Consider the following 15426-nt stretch of genomic DNA (forward strand, 5'->3'; position numbering starts at 1 on the left):
TGTTAGTATGCTTGCAGCTTGTATTGATGTAGTGTTTCGTTGTTCACTTGTGTGCTGAATGCTGCTGCACATGCTTTTTCGCTTCGCTTTGTATGTATATATATGTATGTTTTTTTCATTGTAAAGCGCTTAGAGAACGTAAAGCGCTCAATAAATCTCCCATATTATTATTATTATTATACCAGGTTTACACGAGGTTGTTTTTTTAAAATATTGAAATGCGAGCGAAAGAATAAACATACGTACTTGTAGGTGTCACTTTTGAAATAATTTAACACACACATCGGCTCATGAAGTAGCCAGGCTGTTTATTTTTGGCATGTGTTCTATTTGAAAGATGCTCTTATCACATGGCAAAACCTGAACACATCAGTGGTAGTGAATATGATTGCTTACAAGAGAAGGATCGTATAATTATGTCTTCAACACGCAATTAATAAAGCAGGGAAAGTAACATTATTTCTTCTCTTAATGATCCACAAAATGTGCGTTTAATATACGTACTACAATACCCGTCAGTGTTTATGCAGTGTACCGAAGATCTAGGACACCCCCCAAAATTAAATTCGCAAAAGGAAACTTGCAGACACTAAAATACACAAAACATGAAAATAAGTAAGAGTGACCCCGTTTTTGATCTCAAATGGAAGAACAACTCATTTCCTACCCATATAAATTTATTTGGTTCAGCTGTTGTGCCTACCAGTGTGTTTTGCTAATATCTATGGCTTCTAACGAGGCTGACACCATTCTTCTTCACAATGGCAAATAAACACTGCTAGGCACAACAGCTGAACCAAATAAATGTATATGGGTAGGAAATGAGTTGTTCTTCTATTCTATACGGTAGGGGAATGAATTACCTTTCCGGCAATATACTCGGTTTCAATATAACTGGCCGCATCACAAAGACCTACAGCAAAATGTATCTGTGTACTTTTTTTTATGACGGGTAATGTAGAAGCAAAAAAACTACAAACAAAAAAGTCGCGTAAGTCCCGTAAAGCGAAATTATTACACTTAGTCAATCTGTGGAACTCAGAGGATAAAACAGAACGTTTGTTTCACCAAGAGTAGTAGGACGAGAAAACGCTGGCATGCTCGCTAGCCGAAGTCCAAGACGGATCACACTCAAATCCGCAAAACATGCGAACTGGAACGTAAGCATATTTTTAGAGTAAACATAACGTAGCTATATATTTTTGGATTCAGAATTTGATGATTAATCATCTGTTTGTAAAAATTTGATTTTATGACCAACTGAAATGCAATTCCATTGTCTGGACGAAGAGTGCTTGACAAAAACTTCCATCATTTTTGTTGAAAAATGAGGGCGTGACAGTGGCGTCTCAGCTTTCATTAAAAGCCGGATATGACGTCATCAAAGACATTTATCGAAAACACATCTTGTAATATCATTTGAAAGACCTTGTTTGTAAAGTTTCATGACGATATCTGCCTTGTAGTTTTCTTGGAATCGCTCTACACACACACGTACGCACACACACACACACACCACACACCACACACACACACACACACATGCGCGCGCACGCACACACACACACTCACACACACACACACACACACGCACGTACGCACACACACACACACACACACACACACACACACATTAATCAAAACTTGACGCGACTAAAATGTTTAAAACAAAAGTACTAGACATTTTTGGAGGGGTCCCGCGACACATTAAATCTAAAAAGAGCTGGTCCCGGGATGCAATAAATTCGCGCTATCATGCGTACCGTCGGTGCTGATTTTCAGACTGGAATCGTCTGCTAGTTTCCATACACATTGGACAAGAACGTATACACTTTGCTGGATTTGGAAGGCTAGAAAATTCTGCTAAATCTGTACCGAATTCATGAATCTATATCTATATACGGCTTGTGTGTGTCTGTCTGTCACTTCGCGATGCACGGCCAAAGTTCTCGATGGATCTGCTTCAAATTTGGTGGGCACATTCAGGTAGACCCCGGACACAATCTGGTCGATGACAATTTTCAACACGTGCTCTAAGCGCGGCGCGGTGAACCGATTTTGGTTTTTCTGTAGATCCATTCCCAGTAACTCTTCCTTATCTTCTCCAGTGTTTTGCGCGTTTATCTCCCTTCCTTCGTGTGGCGTCAATCACGTCAACACGGGCTCTAAGCCGGCGAACCGCCACGCTGCATACTCCGTCTCGCGATCCACCCGGCGAAGCGGGTAATCATCTAGCTCATTTATATACAGATCTCACAGAACTTCCAAAAGTCATCCTGGCCTTCGGACCTTCTTAAGTTTCGCTGAGGGGGTCCTTCGACCCACTAAAAATTAAAAGTGGGGGTCCGCGGACCCTTTAGGTAGAGGGTCTGTTGGGAACTCTGTCTCTACGGTGAATCCTCAAAAACAACAAAAACCAAATCACAAGTGCAGCATTCCTGTAACCTATAATGCAAAACGAAGTCACAAAATAAGCAGATGAAATAAAAATGGTTACCGGTAAAAGCCATAAATGTTTTCCCTTCCATGTTTATTTTCTCACTGATATTACTTTATCCCCCTTTCCCGTGGGGACATGTTGCGTTGTTGTTGTTGTTGTTGTTGTTGTTGTTGTTGTTGTTGTTGCTGTTTGCGGTGCTGGTGCTGGTGGTGTGTGTGTGTGGTTAATCGGTCAGTGGGTGTAGTGGTGGTTTGAAGGTTGTTTGTTGTTGATTCTGCAGCTGGTGATGATAGAACAGTTTGATACTAGTTATGTTAAGAAATCAATGCTATTATTGGTGAGGTGTTCCCAGATGCCCTTTAATTTTAGGTTCAATCAGCCTCTCCCCCCACCACACCCACCATCTGGGCCACCACCACCAGCACCAACACACCAACAACAATAACCATGTCCAAGTTACTGGACTGGTCAGAGGAAGACCCTGACAGACCAGCCTACATCTTCCGTGGCCGCAACAAACCAGGCACTCACGTATTGCATTTCATGTTATTTTCTTTCCTTTACTTTACTTTAATTTATTTTATTTTACTTTACTTTACTTTACTTTACTTTACTTTACTTTACTTTACTTTACTTTACTTTACTTTACTTTACTTTACTTTAATTCAATTTAATATCCCATCGCTTGGAAATTCGGTTGGCTTCTTCCCATTGGAAAGCTAGCAGCAACAAGAGTCGCGCTTCGCAAGTGTGTGCGCGTTTAGGTCTAATCAGCCACCTGCATTAATGGTAGAATGGCCGAGGTCTTTTACGTGCCACTCGGGTGACACGGGAGAGGGACATGCATACCGTCTCTGAGTCTGCACATAAAGTTCTTTCTTTATTTGGTGTTTAACGTCGTTTTCAACCACGAAGGTTATATCGCGACGGCACATAAAGTTGACCCATGTCCGCCCCGGCCTGGATTCGAACCTGTGACCTGGGATCACAAGGCCAGTGCTCTACCAACTAAGCTACCCGGCTACCCAATGTATGTGTAGAGGTGCGGAAAAGAATGTTCTGTTGTTTCTCTTCTCTTGTCTTACGGACTCACTGGACTTTCACTCACGTGGACACACACACGTACAAAGACATACACGTCTTTCTCTCCATTTCATCCACAACAGATGACATTGTGACAACAACAGCAGTATACTGGCATGGCACACTTTATTTCTGTGTCTCTCGATCCTCCCTCCTCCTCTTCGCCAACCCGACCGAAGCCGGTGGCTATAAGCCACAATACTTAATTGAACTACATCTCCACAGTCAGTGGAGCACGCTACCAAAAAAACGTCCACTCTCTCCCGTGTCTCTCAGAGTTCTCTAGCTCCCACACTCTAGCATGTACACACAGAATTCAACTTTAGCTAGAGTCACAACATCCAATCAACAGTTAGCTAACAAAACTGACATCGCATTGGTCAAACAAGTAAACAAGTCGCGTAAGGCGAAAATACAATATTTAGTCAAGTAGCTGTCGAACTCACAGAATGAAACTGAACGCAATGCAACGCAGCAAGACCGTATACTCGTGGTCCACCGCTCACGGCATAGGCAGTGAAATTGACAAGAAGAGCGGGGTAGTGGTTACGCTATGCTGCATAGCACGCTTTTCTGTACCTCTCTTCGTTTTAACTTTCTGAGCGTGTTTTTAATCCAAACATATCATATCTATATGTTTTTGGAATCAGGAACCGACAAGGAATAAGATGAAAGTGTTTTTAAAACGATTTCGAAAAAAAAATTTTGATAATAATTTTTATATATTTAATTTTCAGAGCTTGTTTTTAATCCGAATATAACATATTTATATGTTTTTGGAATCAGCAAATGATGGAGAATAAGATAAACGTAAATTTGGATCGTTTTATAAATTTTTATTTTTTTTTACAATTTTCAGATTTTTAATGACCAAAGTCATTAATTAATTTTTAAGCCACCACGCTGAAATGCAATACCGAACCCCGGGCTTCGTCGAAGATTACTTGACCAAAATTTGAACCAATTTGGTTGAAAAATGAGGGCGTGACAGTGCCGCCTCAACTTTCACGAAAAGCCGGATATGACGTCATCAAAGACATTTATCAAAAAAATGAAAAAAACGTTCGGGGATATCATACCCAGGAACTCTCATGTCAAATTTCATAAAGATCGGTCCAGTAGTTTAGTCTGAATCGCTCTACACACACACACACACAGACACACATACACCATACCCTCGTTTCGATTCCCCCTCGATGTTAAAATATTTAGTCAAAACTTGACTAAATATAACAAAGAAGGGGGGGGGGGGGTTAAGGGACCAAAACCTTCCAAGCCACCTGGCAACTACCCGATCAAAAGGAATGACACCCACTTGACAAACCCCGGCTGGCACATTACATAACGACCACCTGGGGGCCCAAGGTCTCGTCTACGGCAAGCATCTGACAAGTGCACCGCCCACTTCAAAAAGAGATAAGGAACTTCCTTCACCCAGCAGGAGATTTAAATGTCTGCAGCTGGCTGGACACGGCTGGTGCACACCAGTACTTTTTGTTAACAGATAATGAATAGACATCTAACACAAACTGATCGGCAACAAAGACTAAACTGGACAATGACAACAGCTTACTCTATAGTTGGTGACTGGTCACCCTGTCACATATGTTTCACAGGAAATTTGATTCCGATCACAATGTTTAACTGTTCATTACAACCAAAAAAACAAGAAAGGTTGGTTGTTGGAACGTTTGTTATTGACAAAACAATACATTCACAGATAGTTCGACCCAACGGTCTTTTAAGTGAACAGACAAACAAATATTCACACAAAACTTATCTTGATAGTTCTATCAGTTTACGTCCACTCGTCAGGAAGCCGAGCGAATGAATGATTGTATGATGAAATGAATGATTCATTACAACAACAACAAACAAAAGTTTATAGAAACAGATACTAATAGGGTAATAGATCAGTTAACATGTGTGACAATTAAGTGTTGTATCGCAGTATTTGCCAAATCCACATTCTTATGATTCTTTATTGCACGTAAGTGTGCCTGCGGCATGAACACCAAGAGTTGATGCAACAATCAAGAGTGACATGTGTATTTAGTTTAAACTTATTTTATTCAAGAAACATACCGTGACATGTATCACAACAGACACACTTTGGAGCACACAAATACGCGTGTGTTTGGCATTAATGTGATGTTGCAAACTGTGTTTGAGGTCGTCAAAGCTTTCATTTTAGGACTAAGGAAGACAAAATTAGAAAACAAAACAAGAATGGTATTGTTATTGGAACGTTTAATGTATGACAAAACAAAACGTTACATTTACTGTACTACCCAGCTGTCTTTATAGGGTACATGACATAAGCTCGAAAGACAAAAGCTCGAACGACAAAATGTCGAACGACAAATGCTCGAATGGACAAATGCTCGACGCGACAAAAGCTCGACGCGACATATGCTCGAACGACGAATGCTCGAATGGACAAATGCTCGACGCGACAAAAGCTCGACGCGACATATGCTCGAACGACAGATGCTCGAATGGACAAATGCTCGACGCGACAAAAGCTCGACGCGACATATGCTCGAACGACAGATGCTCGAATGGACAAATGTTCGACGCGACAAAAGCTCGACGCGACATATGCTCGAACGACAGATGCTCGAATGGACAAATGCTCGACGCGACAAAAGCTCGACGCGACATATGCTCGAACGACAGAAGCTCGACCGGACTGTAGAATGATGCTGTCAAAACTACTCTGATAACGTCATATCTGAAACTGTCACGGTCATGTTGTTCTAGTTTCGAGCGACAAATTAACTAAATTTGTTTGATATCAGGTGGTTGTGGTTGTGGTTGTGGTTGTTGTGGTTGTTGTTGTTAGCACGCTGCTGGATCACACACACACACACACACACACACACACACACACACACACACACACACACACACACACACACACACCATTACAACAAAAATATTCATCAATAACTTCATTTCATAATATATACTGGGTAAAATGCTAATGCATCTTATGTATATGCATCTTATACGATTTTTCAAATGCGATTTCTAGTAAAAATTATAAGGGGTAAAATGCAAAGGTAAGACTGGTTAAACTAAAAAAGTAGCCATCAATACAGACTCGGTCCCTGTTGGTGTCATTTTTACACACACACACACACACACACACACACACAGAGTCGTCAAGGACCGGATCATGAGTAGTAGGAAATGTTGTTGGCCATTCCGAAAAGGAACTCCATGAACAGACGCTCTGTGGTGCGCTCCGCGTACTGGCTGACCAGCCGTAGAATGCGATGCTCTTGTCGCTCGTTTTTCTTCCGGCGCTTCTTGCGTTGCTCTCCACAGCGGGCTGCGTGAATTGCCATGTCTGTGTGCGCTTGTTCTCCTTTCAGGAATTTGAGAAAGTCCCAGAGATTGGGATGGTCTTTGCCAATGATAGACTGGACTCGGCGATGCTAGCCTTCTAGTGCATTTGTGGTTCTTGGTTCATGTTCAATCGTCCTTTCATGAACGCACCACATGGCTGGGTTGAACACAGGGTTTCTCCAAACGAGGCGAAGTGCCGCTTACCTGAACCTTTCCTGATAAACAGTCAATCCCGGGCCAAATCAAAATAATAACATTGACAAATCTAAACCCCGACACGATCTTCCCCCGTCTCTCTCTCTCTCTCTCTCTCTCTCTCTCTCTCTCTCTCTCTCTCTCTCTCTCTCTCTCTCTCTCTCTCTCTCTCTCTCTCTCTCTCTCTCTCTCTCTCTCTCTCTCTCTCTCTCTCTCTCTCTCTCAGAATGCCCAGCTTACAATGCAATCCGTCAAAAGTACATTGGTGCTTGTTTTGACCTTGACCAGTTCTCCAACTCATCGTTGTGTATTTTACAGACTGACAACAAATTACGACTGATTGCATTGTCAAATTATGTGTTCTACGCGTTTAGACAAAGAGAAAATCAATTGTGAAATAGACCGGTATGATCGTACAACCCAAAATCCTTGTCTTCATCTTACTGTATTTTTTTTTCTTCTCTGTTTTTACTTCTTGTGCTAGGTGTTGATTTTAAGTTGCCTTGCTTCCGGACGGTCAAGTCCACTTTGTTCACATGCTAACTATTTCTCCCCCTTGTACATACACATTGTGTTTGATGCAATAAAAATTCGCCTTCGCCTTCGCCTTCTCTCTCTCTCTCTCTCTCTCTCTCTCTCTCTCTCTCTCTCTCTCTCTCTCTCTCTCTCTCTCTCTTTTGCAGACAGATTTTAAAATAACACAGACAGGCAAAATAACACCGAGAACGACATTCGAGCTTTTATCGCGTCGAGCTTTTGTCGCGTCGAGCATTTGTCCATTCGAGCATTTGTCGTTCGAGCATATGTCGCGTCGAGCTTTTGTCGCGTCGAGCATTTGTCCATTCGAGCATTTGTCGTTCGAGCATATGTCGCGTCGAGCTTTTGTCGCGTCGAGCATTTGTCCATTCGAGCATCTGTCGTTCGAGCATATGTCGCGTCGAGCTTTTGTCGCGTCGAGCATTTGTCCATTCGAGCATTTGTCGTTCGAGCATATGTCGCGTCGAGCTTTTGTCGCGTCGAGCATTTGTCCATTCGAGCATTTGTCGTTCGACATTTTGTCGTTCGAGCTTTTGTCGTTCGAGCTTATGCCGGTCTTTATAACATACAATGACGAACCATTCTTGTTTTTGATTCTGAATTTTTGGACGTTGGCATTCTAACTGATTTTGGATTTAAGGATGACAGAATCTCTCGTTTACTCCAAAACCACGACCTTCCCTACCCCTGCCACAGCCCCTTCATTGAAAAATGCCACCTTCTCTATGCTATGCTAATTTTCTATTACTGTCCCCAGAATAAGGATCTATTTGGGACATGAGGTGGTTATACGCTAAGAAAAAATTGGGTGTGTGGGGGTGGGGCCGGGAGGATGACGGGAGAGGGACTGTAAAAGTTAAAAGTTGCGTTGATAAAAATTATAAGAAATTCATTCTGGGCACGTATTAATTTCGCCCGTGATCACTATTATTTCTGTGTCTATATTGTGTCAGGGGTTGAGGGGGGTATAAAATAATTCAAATTTTATTCAATAAATTTTTAAAAGGTGATAAAATCAGGACCACCGGTTTTAAGAACGTTCAGTATGCAAAGCATCTGTTCTGCCGTAGCAGTTTAAAAGTTGAATATTTATACTATACATAATGTACATACTATACATAATATACATAAGATTGGCTTGTTTTTAAAAATAGGTCGAGGTTTAAAAAAAAAATTTGAAAAAACGGCTTACTTAAATTTGATTAAAGGTACATGAGGGTAAGAAGGCTGGCTTGTTTAAATATACTTAGAGATTTATGAAGGTAAGGAGAAGTACATTTTTAAAAAAAAATTTAAAAAAAAAAAAAAAAATTCCTGGCTTACTTAAATATAAGTGAAGGTAAGAAGGCTGGCTTGTTTAAATACAAGTAGATATATATGAAGGTAAGGAGAGGTACATTAAAAAAAAAAAAAAAAAAGGAAACGTCCCCGTCCATCTGGGGTAAGGGCGGAGTGGGGGGTAAGGGGGGAGGAGGGTTGCATATACCACCCTGTCAACGACATCTAAAGAAGATGTCGTTGCACCCTGTACATGCAAGAATGGGGGGAAGGACCGTTGAGGACCTTTTTGAACGCGGCACCACCTTCTCTGTTCGTCTTCTCTCGGTAATACCCGTGTGCGATTATGCGCACGCACTCACAGGGGTAAAAAGATTAGCATGAGCTAACATTTAAATCCCCACGATCGCTCCCACTTTACCCGAACCAATGGCATCGCTTCCCGATAAAAGGGTTTTCAAGAAAATAGCTGCTTTGGCAAAGTTTGAGATGTTTGCTTGTGTCAAAGTCACAGTGAAAGTGATCCCTCAAGCACTCAACTGGTCAAGTGTCGTGATGTGTTTGGTCAGCGACTTCGGCCATCAGATTGTTTGTTCCGAAAGAACACGATTAGTGACCAGAGGCTCTCTGAGTGTCACCGTGTTTGTAGAGAATATTGCGAGGTTATATATTGAACGCTGAATCTGAGCTGTAAAATCATTTCAGCACGAATTCCCACAGCCTTCACAGGAAACAGGTAGGCCGTTGAATCTGGGTATGCGTCCAAGTGGACGGATGCTTTCGTTCTGTAGACAATTCTGGGTTGACCTGTCGTGGTCTAAACGGGAAAGTCTGAGTACATTTTGACATTAAGTCAAGTTTTGATCAAATGTTTTCAGATTGACTAGGCATCGAGACGAGGGTGATGGTCTACATATGTGTGTGTGTGTGTGTGTGTGTGTGTGTGTGTGTGTGTGTGTGTGTGTGTGTGTGTGTGTGTGTATGACATTACCATCCTCTTCTTTTTTTATTGTTTCGATAAATGTCTTTGATGACGTCATATCCGGTTTTAAAGAAGTTGAGCGGCACTGTGACGGCCTCATTTTTCTCTCAAATTGATTATAATTTTGGTATATATTTGACACAGTCCGGACTATGGGATAGCATTTCAGATTGGAAACTTAAAATTAATGGTTTAATATTTTAAGTATAGATTTAAACAATCTTTGTATTGTATTGCTTATACTTTCGTGAATTCATTCATATATAGATATGTCATGTTAACTCCGAATATGTGCTCACAATTAAAGAAAATCGGTCCCATGTTGGCATGCTTCGCAGTGACAAAGACCTTTTTTGTGACCGATTACTCTGAGAATGAGCCTCTGAGCGAGAGAGAGAGAGAGAGAGAGAGAGAGAGAGAGAGAGAGAGAGAGAGAGACAGAGAGACAGAGAGAGACAGAGACAGAGAGACAGAGACAGAGAGACAGAGAGAGAGAGACAGAGACAGGCGGACAGTCGGACAGACGGACAGACAGACAGACAAAACATGTTATACACAGCACACACGTTATCTTGTGTCTGTTCACAGCTGTGGTATAATGACCCACATCTCCAAGTCAGAAAGAAAGCAATTGTTTAGTGCCGTGTCAGTGTGTCGTTACGGAATGGGAACACTGGAAGCCGAATAGTTCAGAACGAGACGACTACACATGTTTATCAGGAGCCTGTAGCCTATATTTTCGCATTTGTTGTACGCGCTTTGTGAGATATGTGTTCAACAAATTGAAACGCACAGCCTCTGGTGTTTTTTGTTGTTGTCTTTTCTGTTCAGGTAAGTTTCTTAATTGCACCCTGCATCTTGCAGTGTAGTGTTCGAGACAGTCTGTGTGTGTGTGTGTGTGTGTGTGTGTGTGTGTGTGTGTGTGTGTGTGTGTGTGTGTGCGTGTGTGTGTGTGTGTTCAGGTGCTTGAGTAGATCTGTGATAGTCTGTTAATACTGTTGTTTTAAACTGTCTAACTGATTACGATTATATAATTTTATGTGATGATCAGACTAAATGATAATAATTACGTGTACTACTTACTTTTAAAGGGATTATAATTTTTAGGTATTGTTCTAGTATTCACTAATGTTGCATTGATATTACTGGCACCCCTTTTAAACTGATATGGTTTTTACCTTTACAAGGCGACGATGTGAATTTGTGATGTAGATATGTGGCTGGTTATGTGTGAGTATGTAAATAATTGTGTGTGTGTGTGTGTGTGTGTGTGTGTGTGTGTGTGTGTGTGTGTGTGAGTTGTGTCTGTGTGTGCATGACAGTGTAATGTACGTATGTATGCATGCATGGTGATGTGTGTCTGCATATGTGTCTGGTTGGTTTTTATTTTATTTTTACCGTGCCGTGCCAAGATGAAATCTTTTTGCAAAATTGGTGAATAAATATCTTGTATCTGTGTGTGTGTGTGTGTGTGTGTGTGTGTGTGTGTGTGTGTGTGTGTGTGTGTGTGTGTGTGTGTGTGTGTGTGTGGCGTGTGTGTGTGTTTGTTTGTTTGTTTGTCGTTGTTGTTGTTGTGTATTTTTCTTTTGCACCATGCTAGCATATTGGATTCTCGCAGAAATCTGTGATGGCTTGTACAGATGTTATTATTGCTGTGAGAATAAAATAGGCTACTGCGTCTTCCTTTGTGCTTCTATCCGGACACGCAAAGCCTGGTTCGTATGTCTTGGGATTCTTTAAATAATTTGTTGATCATCATTTTAGATTTTTTGTTTAAATTGTCCCCTTTGTTACTGAGTATCACATGTCTGTCCGAGTTTTCAAACGAAATGTTGGGATTCTTTAAATAATTTTTGATGATCATTTTAGATAAATAAAATAAAAATGTGTCCCCTTTGTCACTGACTGTCACCTGTCTGTCCGAGTTTTCACACGGAATGTTGGCACTCTTTCCCTTGATAACGTAGCCAAGATCAACAGCCTTAGTTGCTGGTTTCTGTGCACACTGGGAGTATTTTGCCGATTTCATGTCGGAGATTTGTATGGGTGTCCGTTTCATAATTAGTTCTGCAAATGAAAAAAATAATTATCATTGTACAAAAAAATACAAACCACTCCGCACAAAAACAAGAAATTCCTCCGAGGTAGGAAAAACACCCCCGTCCTTACCATTCTCACTGCCACCAACTGAGAAGGTTATTTCCCTTTGACCATTAATATGTCCCTCTATAAGTCCTTGTAGAATCTTAATCCACCAATAACTCCCTAACCGTGTGTTTGACTGGTCCCAATTTTTGTAAGGACCGTCTCAGGAATGTATAGAACCTGTTCACCAAGTTTGGTGACGATCGGTCCGTTCATTCTTGAGATCTATATGCGAACACAAACACACAAACAAACAAACAAACACATCGACCGAATCCTATACACACCCCTATACCGGGGGTGTAAAAACCCAGCCACGCTCTAAAAAGGCACGTTACCACACTTTGTGCATGTGTCCCACCGCCATGCTCTCTCCGCCCTCCTTTCCAATGACTCGATCTACGTATACCTCATATGGCGTTGACAATCGCGTCAGTTTTCTTTGTGTCCGCAGATGGATTCCAGAACGAGGAACTCGGACAAGGTCCAAGTTGAAGACGACGATGAGGTTGGAAGCAATATGTTGCCGGCCAGGTTCCCCAACAACAACGACGACGACAACCACCATCGCAGTAAAGACTTCGATCATCATCATCACCATCATCTTCACCATCGACGTCACAACGGCCCTATCACGGCCAAGGTGGAATTTAAGAAAGAGGAGAAATGTTGGGATGGTGAGTAATCCTGAACTCAGGTCAAAATGAGTTCGGCTCATTCTCTCCCTGACAGGATGGCTTGAGCGGACGCTACAGTCCTACGCGAATCTATCAAAATAAGAATACAGAGTTATCTCCCATATGTTTTTCGCGAGCACTGATCTAAATTTGAGATCAGTGTTCGCGAGACGAAAATGATTGCAGATTAGCCGACTTCGACAGTGATCTCCGTTCTGTTTTTCACAGTTATGATAAAGACATCGTTCTAAGGTCAAAACAAGTCGAAATTTTGGGACTGCTGCCGGAAGGAGACCGTAATATATGGTTTCATCACTGTCAACTGGTTACAGAAAAAATCGTCTGCTCCAGTGAGCTCCGAAACCAAACGGTTGATTATCACGTGACACTTTTGCCATATTTAGAGTTGTTTGCACAGTAAATACAGCCGCAAAAAATAGCTCGCTTGAAACTGTCTTACATATCAATTCCTTTGTAATTTAAAAATTACAAAACACCATGAAAAATCATTATCGACGATCGCGAATCTGCTTATATCAATAATACATTACAAAAAGCTCTAAATAATTATGTTAAAAAAAAAATCGGTTTAGGCATCCTGTCAGGGAGAGAATGAGCCGAACTCATTGTGACCTGAGTTCAGGATGATGGTGAGTGTGCTGAGTGTGGGTTGAATCTTCCTTCGTTTGCCGGATGAAGATAGACAGTAAAGCGGAGAGGCACGCGAACAGAAAGACAGACAGACAGACGGACACACGCGCACAAAAGCATGTACGCACGCGCGCACGCACACACGCAGGCACGCACGCACGCACGCACGCACAACATTTACACACACACACGCACGCACACGCACGCACACGCACGTACGCACGCACGCACCCCCGCACGCACATGTTGTTGTTGTATTTTTTTTCATTTCAGTGTTGAAATCTAACATCTATGTCCTTTCAGAGATGGAAAAGTGGGAGAAGATGAAACGAGTGGCGAGCATCACGGGGAGAGTTGTAGGGCTGATATCTGCTCTCTACTTCTTCATCTGCTCCCTCGGTCTATTGGAATCTTCTTTTAAACTTGTCGGAGGTATGGTAGCAGAATACAGCGGAACATTAATGCTATACGATACCAATACATGCACGCCCTGGCGGTAATTATACTTTTCTTTTGCTGATATGATAAAGTTCTTGAGATTTTTTGTCAATTCCTTGGGAGATCATGCAGAAGAAGTGACACGATTTTACCTGGCATCATTATTCACGGTGTGAGGCCGGGTCTTCTCCAATTTGTTTCACTTTTAACGTCAGAGATTTTACATCGAAACACTGAGACGAGCCTACAATGTCACGTGTATCTTACCTCAGTGTTTTTTTGGTTTTTTTTAATGGAAAAGCAAGAAAAAACGAGGAAAAAGGCAACTCTTCTACAACCAATAAAAACCCCGATAGAGTTATTTCCGGAATTTGTTTATTTTAACCTCTAATACATGTTTTTCTCTCTCAACTGTCAGGTCGCACTGCTGGTGAGACGTTCAAGAACAGCCAGTTACTCTCTAACCCAGTGGCAGGACTGATGATCGGCGTCATGGCAACGGTGTTGGTTCAGAGTTCGTCCACAGCGACCTCTATCGTCGTGGCTCTTGTGGCTTCTGAAGGTTAGTGTGGCCGTCAAGGCTGAGGTGAACGAGAAAGTTACCACCCAAATGGGAGCCACCCTTATACATGTAGTTGGATGGGTTCTTCTTCTTCTTCTGCGTTCGTGGGCTCAAACTCCCACGTACACTCGTGTTTTTTGCACGAGTGGAATTTTACGTGTATGACCGTTTTTTACCCCGCCATTTAGGCAGCCATACGCCGTTTTCGGAGGAAGCATGCTGGGTATTTTCGTGTTTCTATAACCCACCGAACTCTGACATGGATTACAGGATCTTTTTCGTGCGCACTTGGTCTTGTGCTTGCGTGTACACACGGGGGGTGTTCGGACACCGAGGAGAGTCTGCACACAAAGTTGACTCTGAGAAATAAATCTCTCGGGGACGAACTCACGCTGACAGCGGCCAACTGGATACAAATCCAGCGCGCTACCGACTGAGCTACATCCCCGCCCGTTGGATGGGTTGAAACTGAGACTTGTTGTGATTTTAACGAAACCGAACCCGTGGTTTGTTCTCTCCTGTTTGGGTGGCACCCACTTTCGGTTCGTGCACTTCAGCCCTGAGTACCAGTGGTATTCATGAGAGAATTGTTGAGTGTGTGTGTGTGTTGGTGTGTGTGTTGGTGTGTGTGTGTGTGTGTGTGTGTGTGTGTGCGTGTGTGTGTGTGCGTGCGTGTGTGCGGGCGTGTGTGTGGACCTTCTCATTAGCGCTCGCCATGCCTCTCTAGTAAAGATTCTTTGATTGTGGCTGTTGACAGTGATACCACTGATGTCAGGCATCCCGATCATCATGGGCACCAACATCGGGACGTCCATCACCAACACCATCGTGGCCCTCGCCCAGGCCGGACACCGCGACCAGTTTGAACGAGCCTTTGCTGGCGCCACGGTCAGTAGCTGTCTCTGTCTCTGTCAGTCTCTGTCTCTCTCTATCTCTGTCTCTCTGTCTGTGTGTGGTGTGTGAGTGTGTGTGTGTGTGTGTGTGTGTACGTGTGTGTGTGTGTGTGTGTGTGTGTGTGTGTGTGTGTGTGTGCGTGCGCGCGCCCGCGCCACGTGTGTGTAAATTATCAAAATATTGTATGCCC

At 42.5% G+C, this 15426-nt stretch overlaps 1 protein-coding gene across 2 annotated transcripts in view; it reads left to right on the forward strand.

Annotated features, from left to right (window-relative positions):
- The window catches only part of LOC138969700 (sodium-dependent phosphate transport protein 2A-like), a 29291-nt gene that overhangs the window by 3004 nt on the left and 10861 nt on the right, over positions 1–15426 (forward strand). The window contains exons 3-7 of one of the 2 annotated variants that reach the window (XM_070342561.1): positions 2810–2971; positions 12469–12691; positions 13646–13774; positions 14199–14342; positions 15100–15230. In XM_070342561.1, the coding sequence (XP_070198662.1) occupies positions 2810–2971; positions 12469–12691; positions 13646–13774; positions 14199–14342; positions 15100–15230 (789 nt within the window). Of the gene's footprint in view, positions 1–2809; positions 2972–10371; positions 10701–12468; positions 12692–13645; positions 13775–14198; positions 14343–15099; positions 15231–15426 lie in introns of those variants that run through there. The other variant, XM_070342566.1, reaches the window with a different exon arrangement.

This window comes from Littorina saxatilis, linkage group LG1, assembly GCF_037325665.1.
Source record: "Littorina saxatilis isolate snail1 linkage group LG1, US_GU_Lsax_2.0, whole genome shotgun sequence".
Taxonomy (NCBI): Eukaryota; Metazoa; Mollusca; class Gastropoda; order Littorinimorpha; family Littorinidae; genus Littorina; species Littorina saxatilis.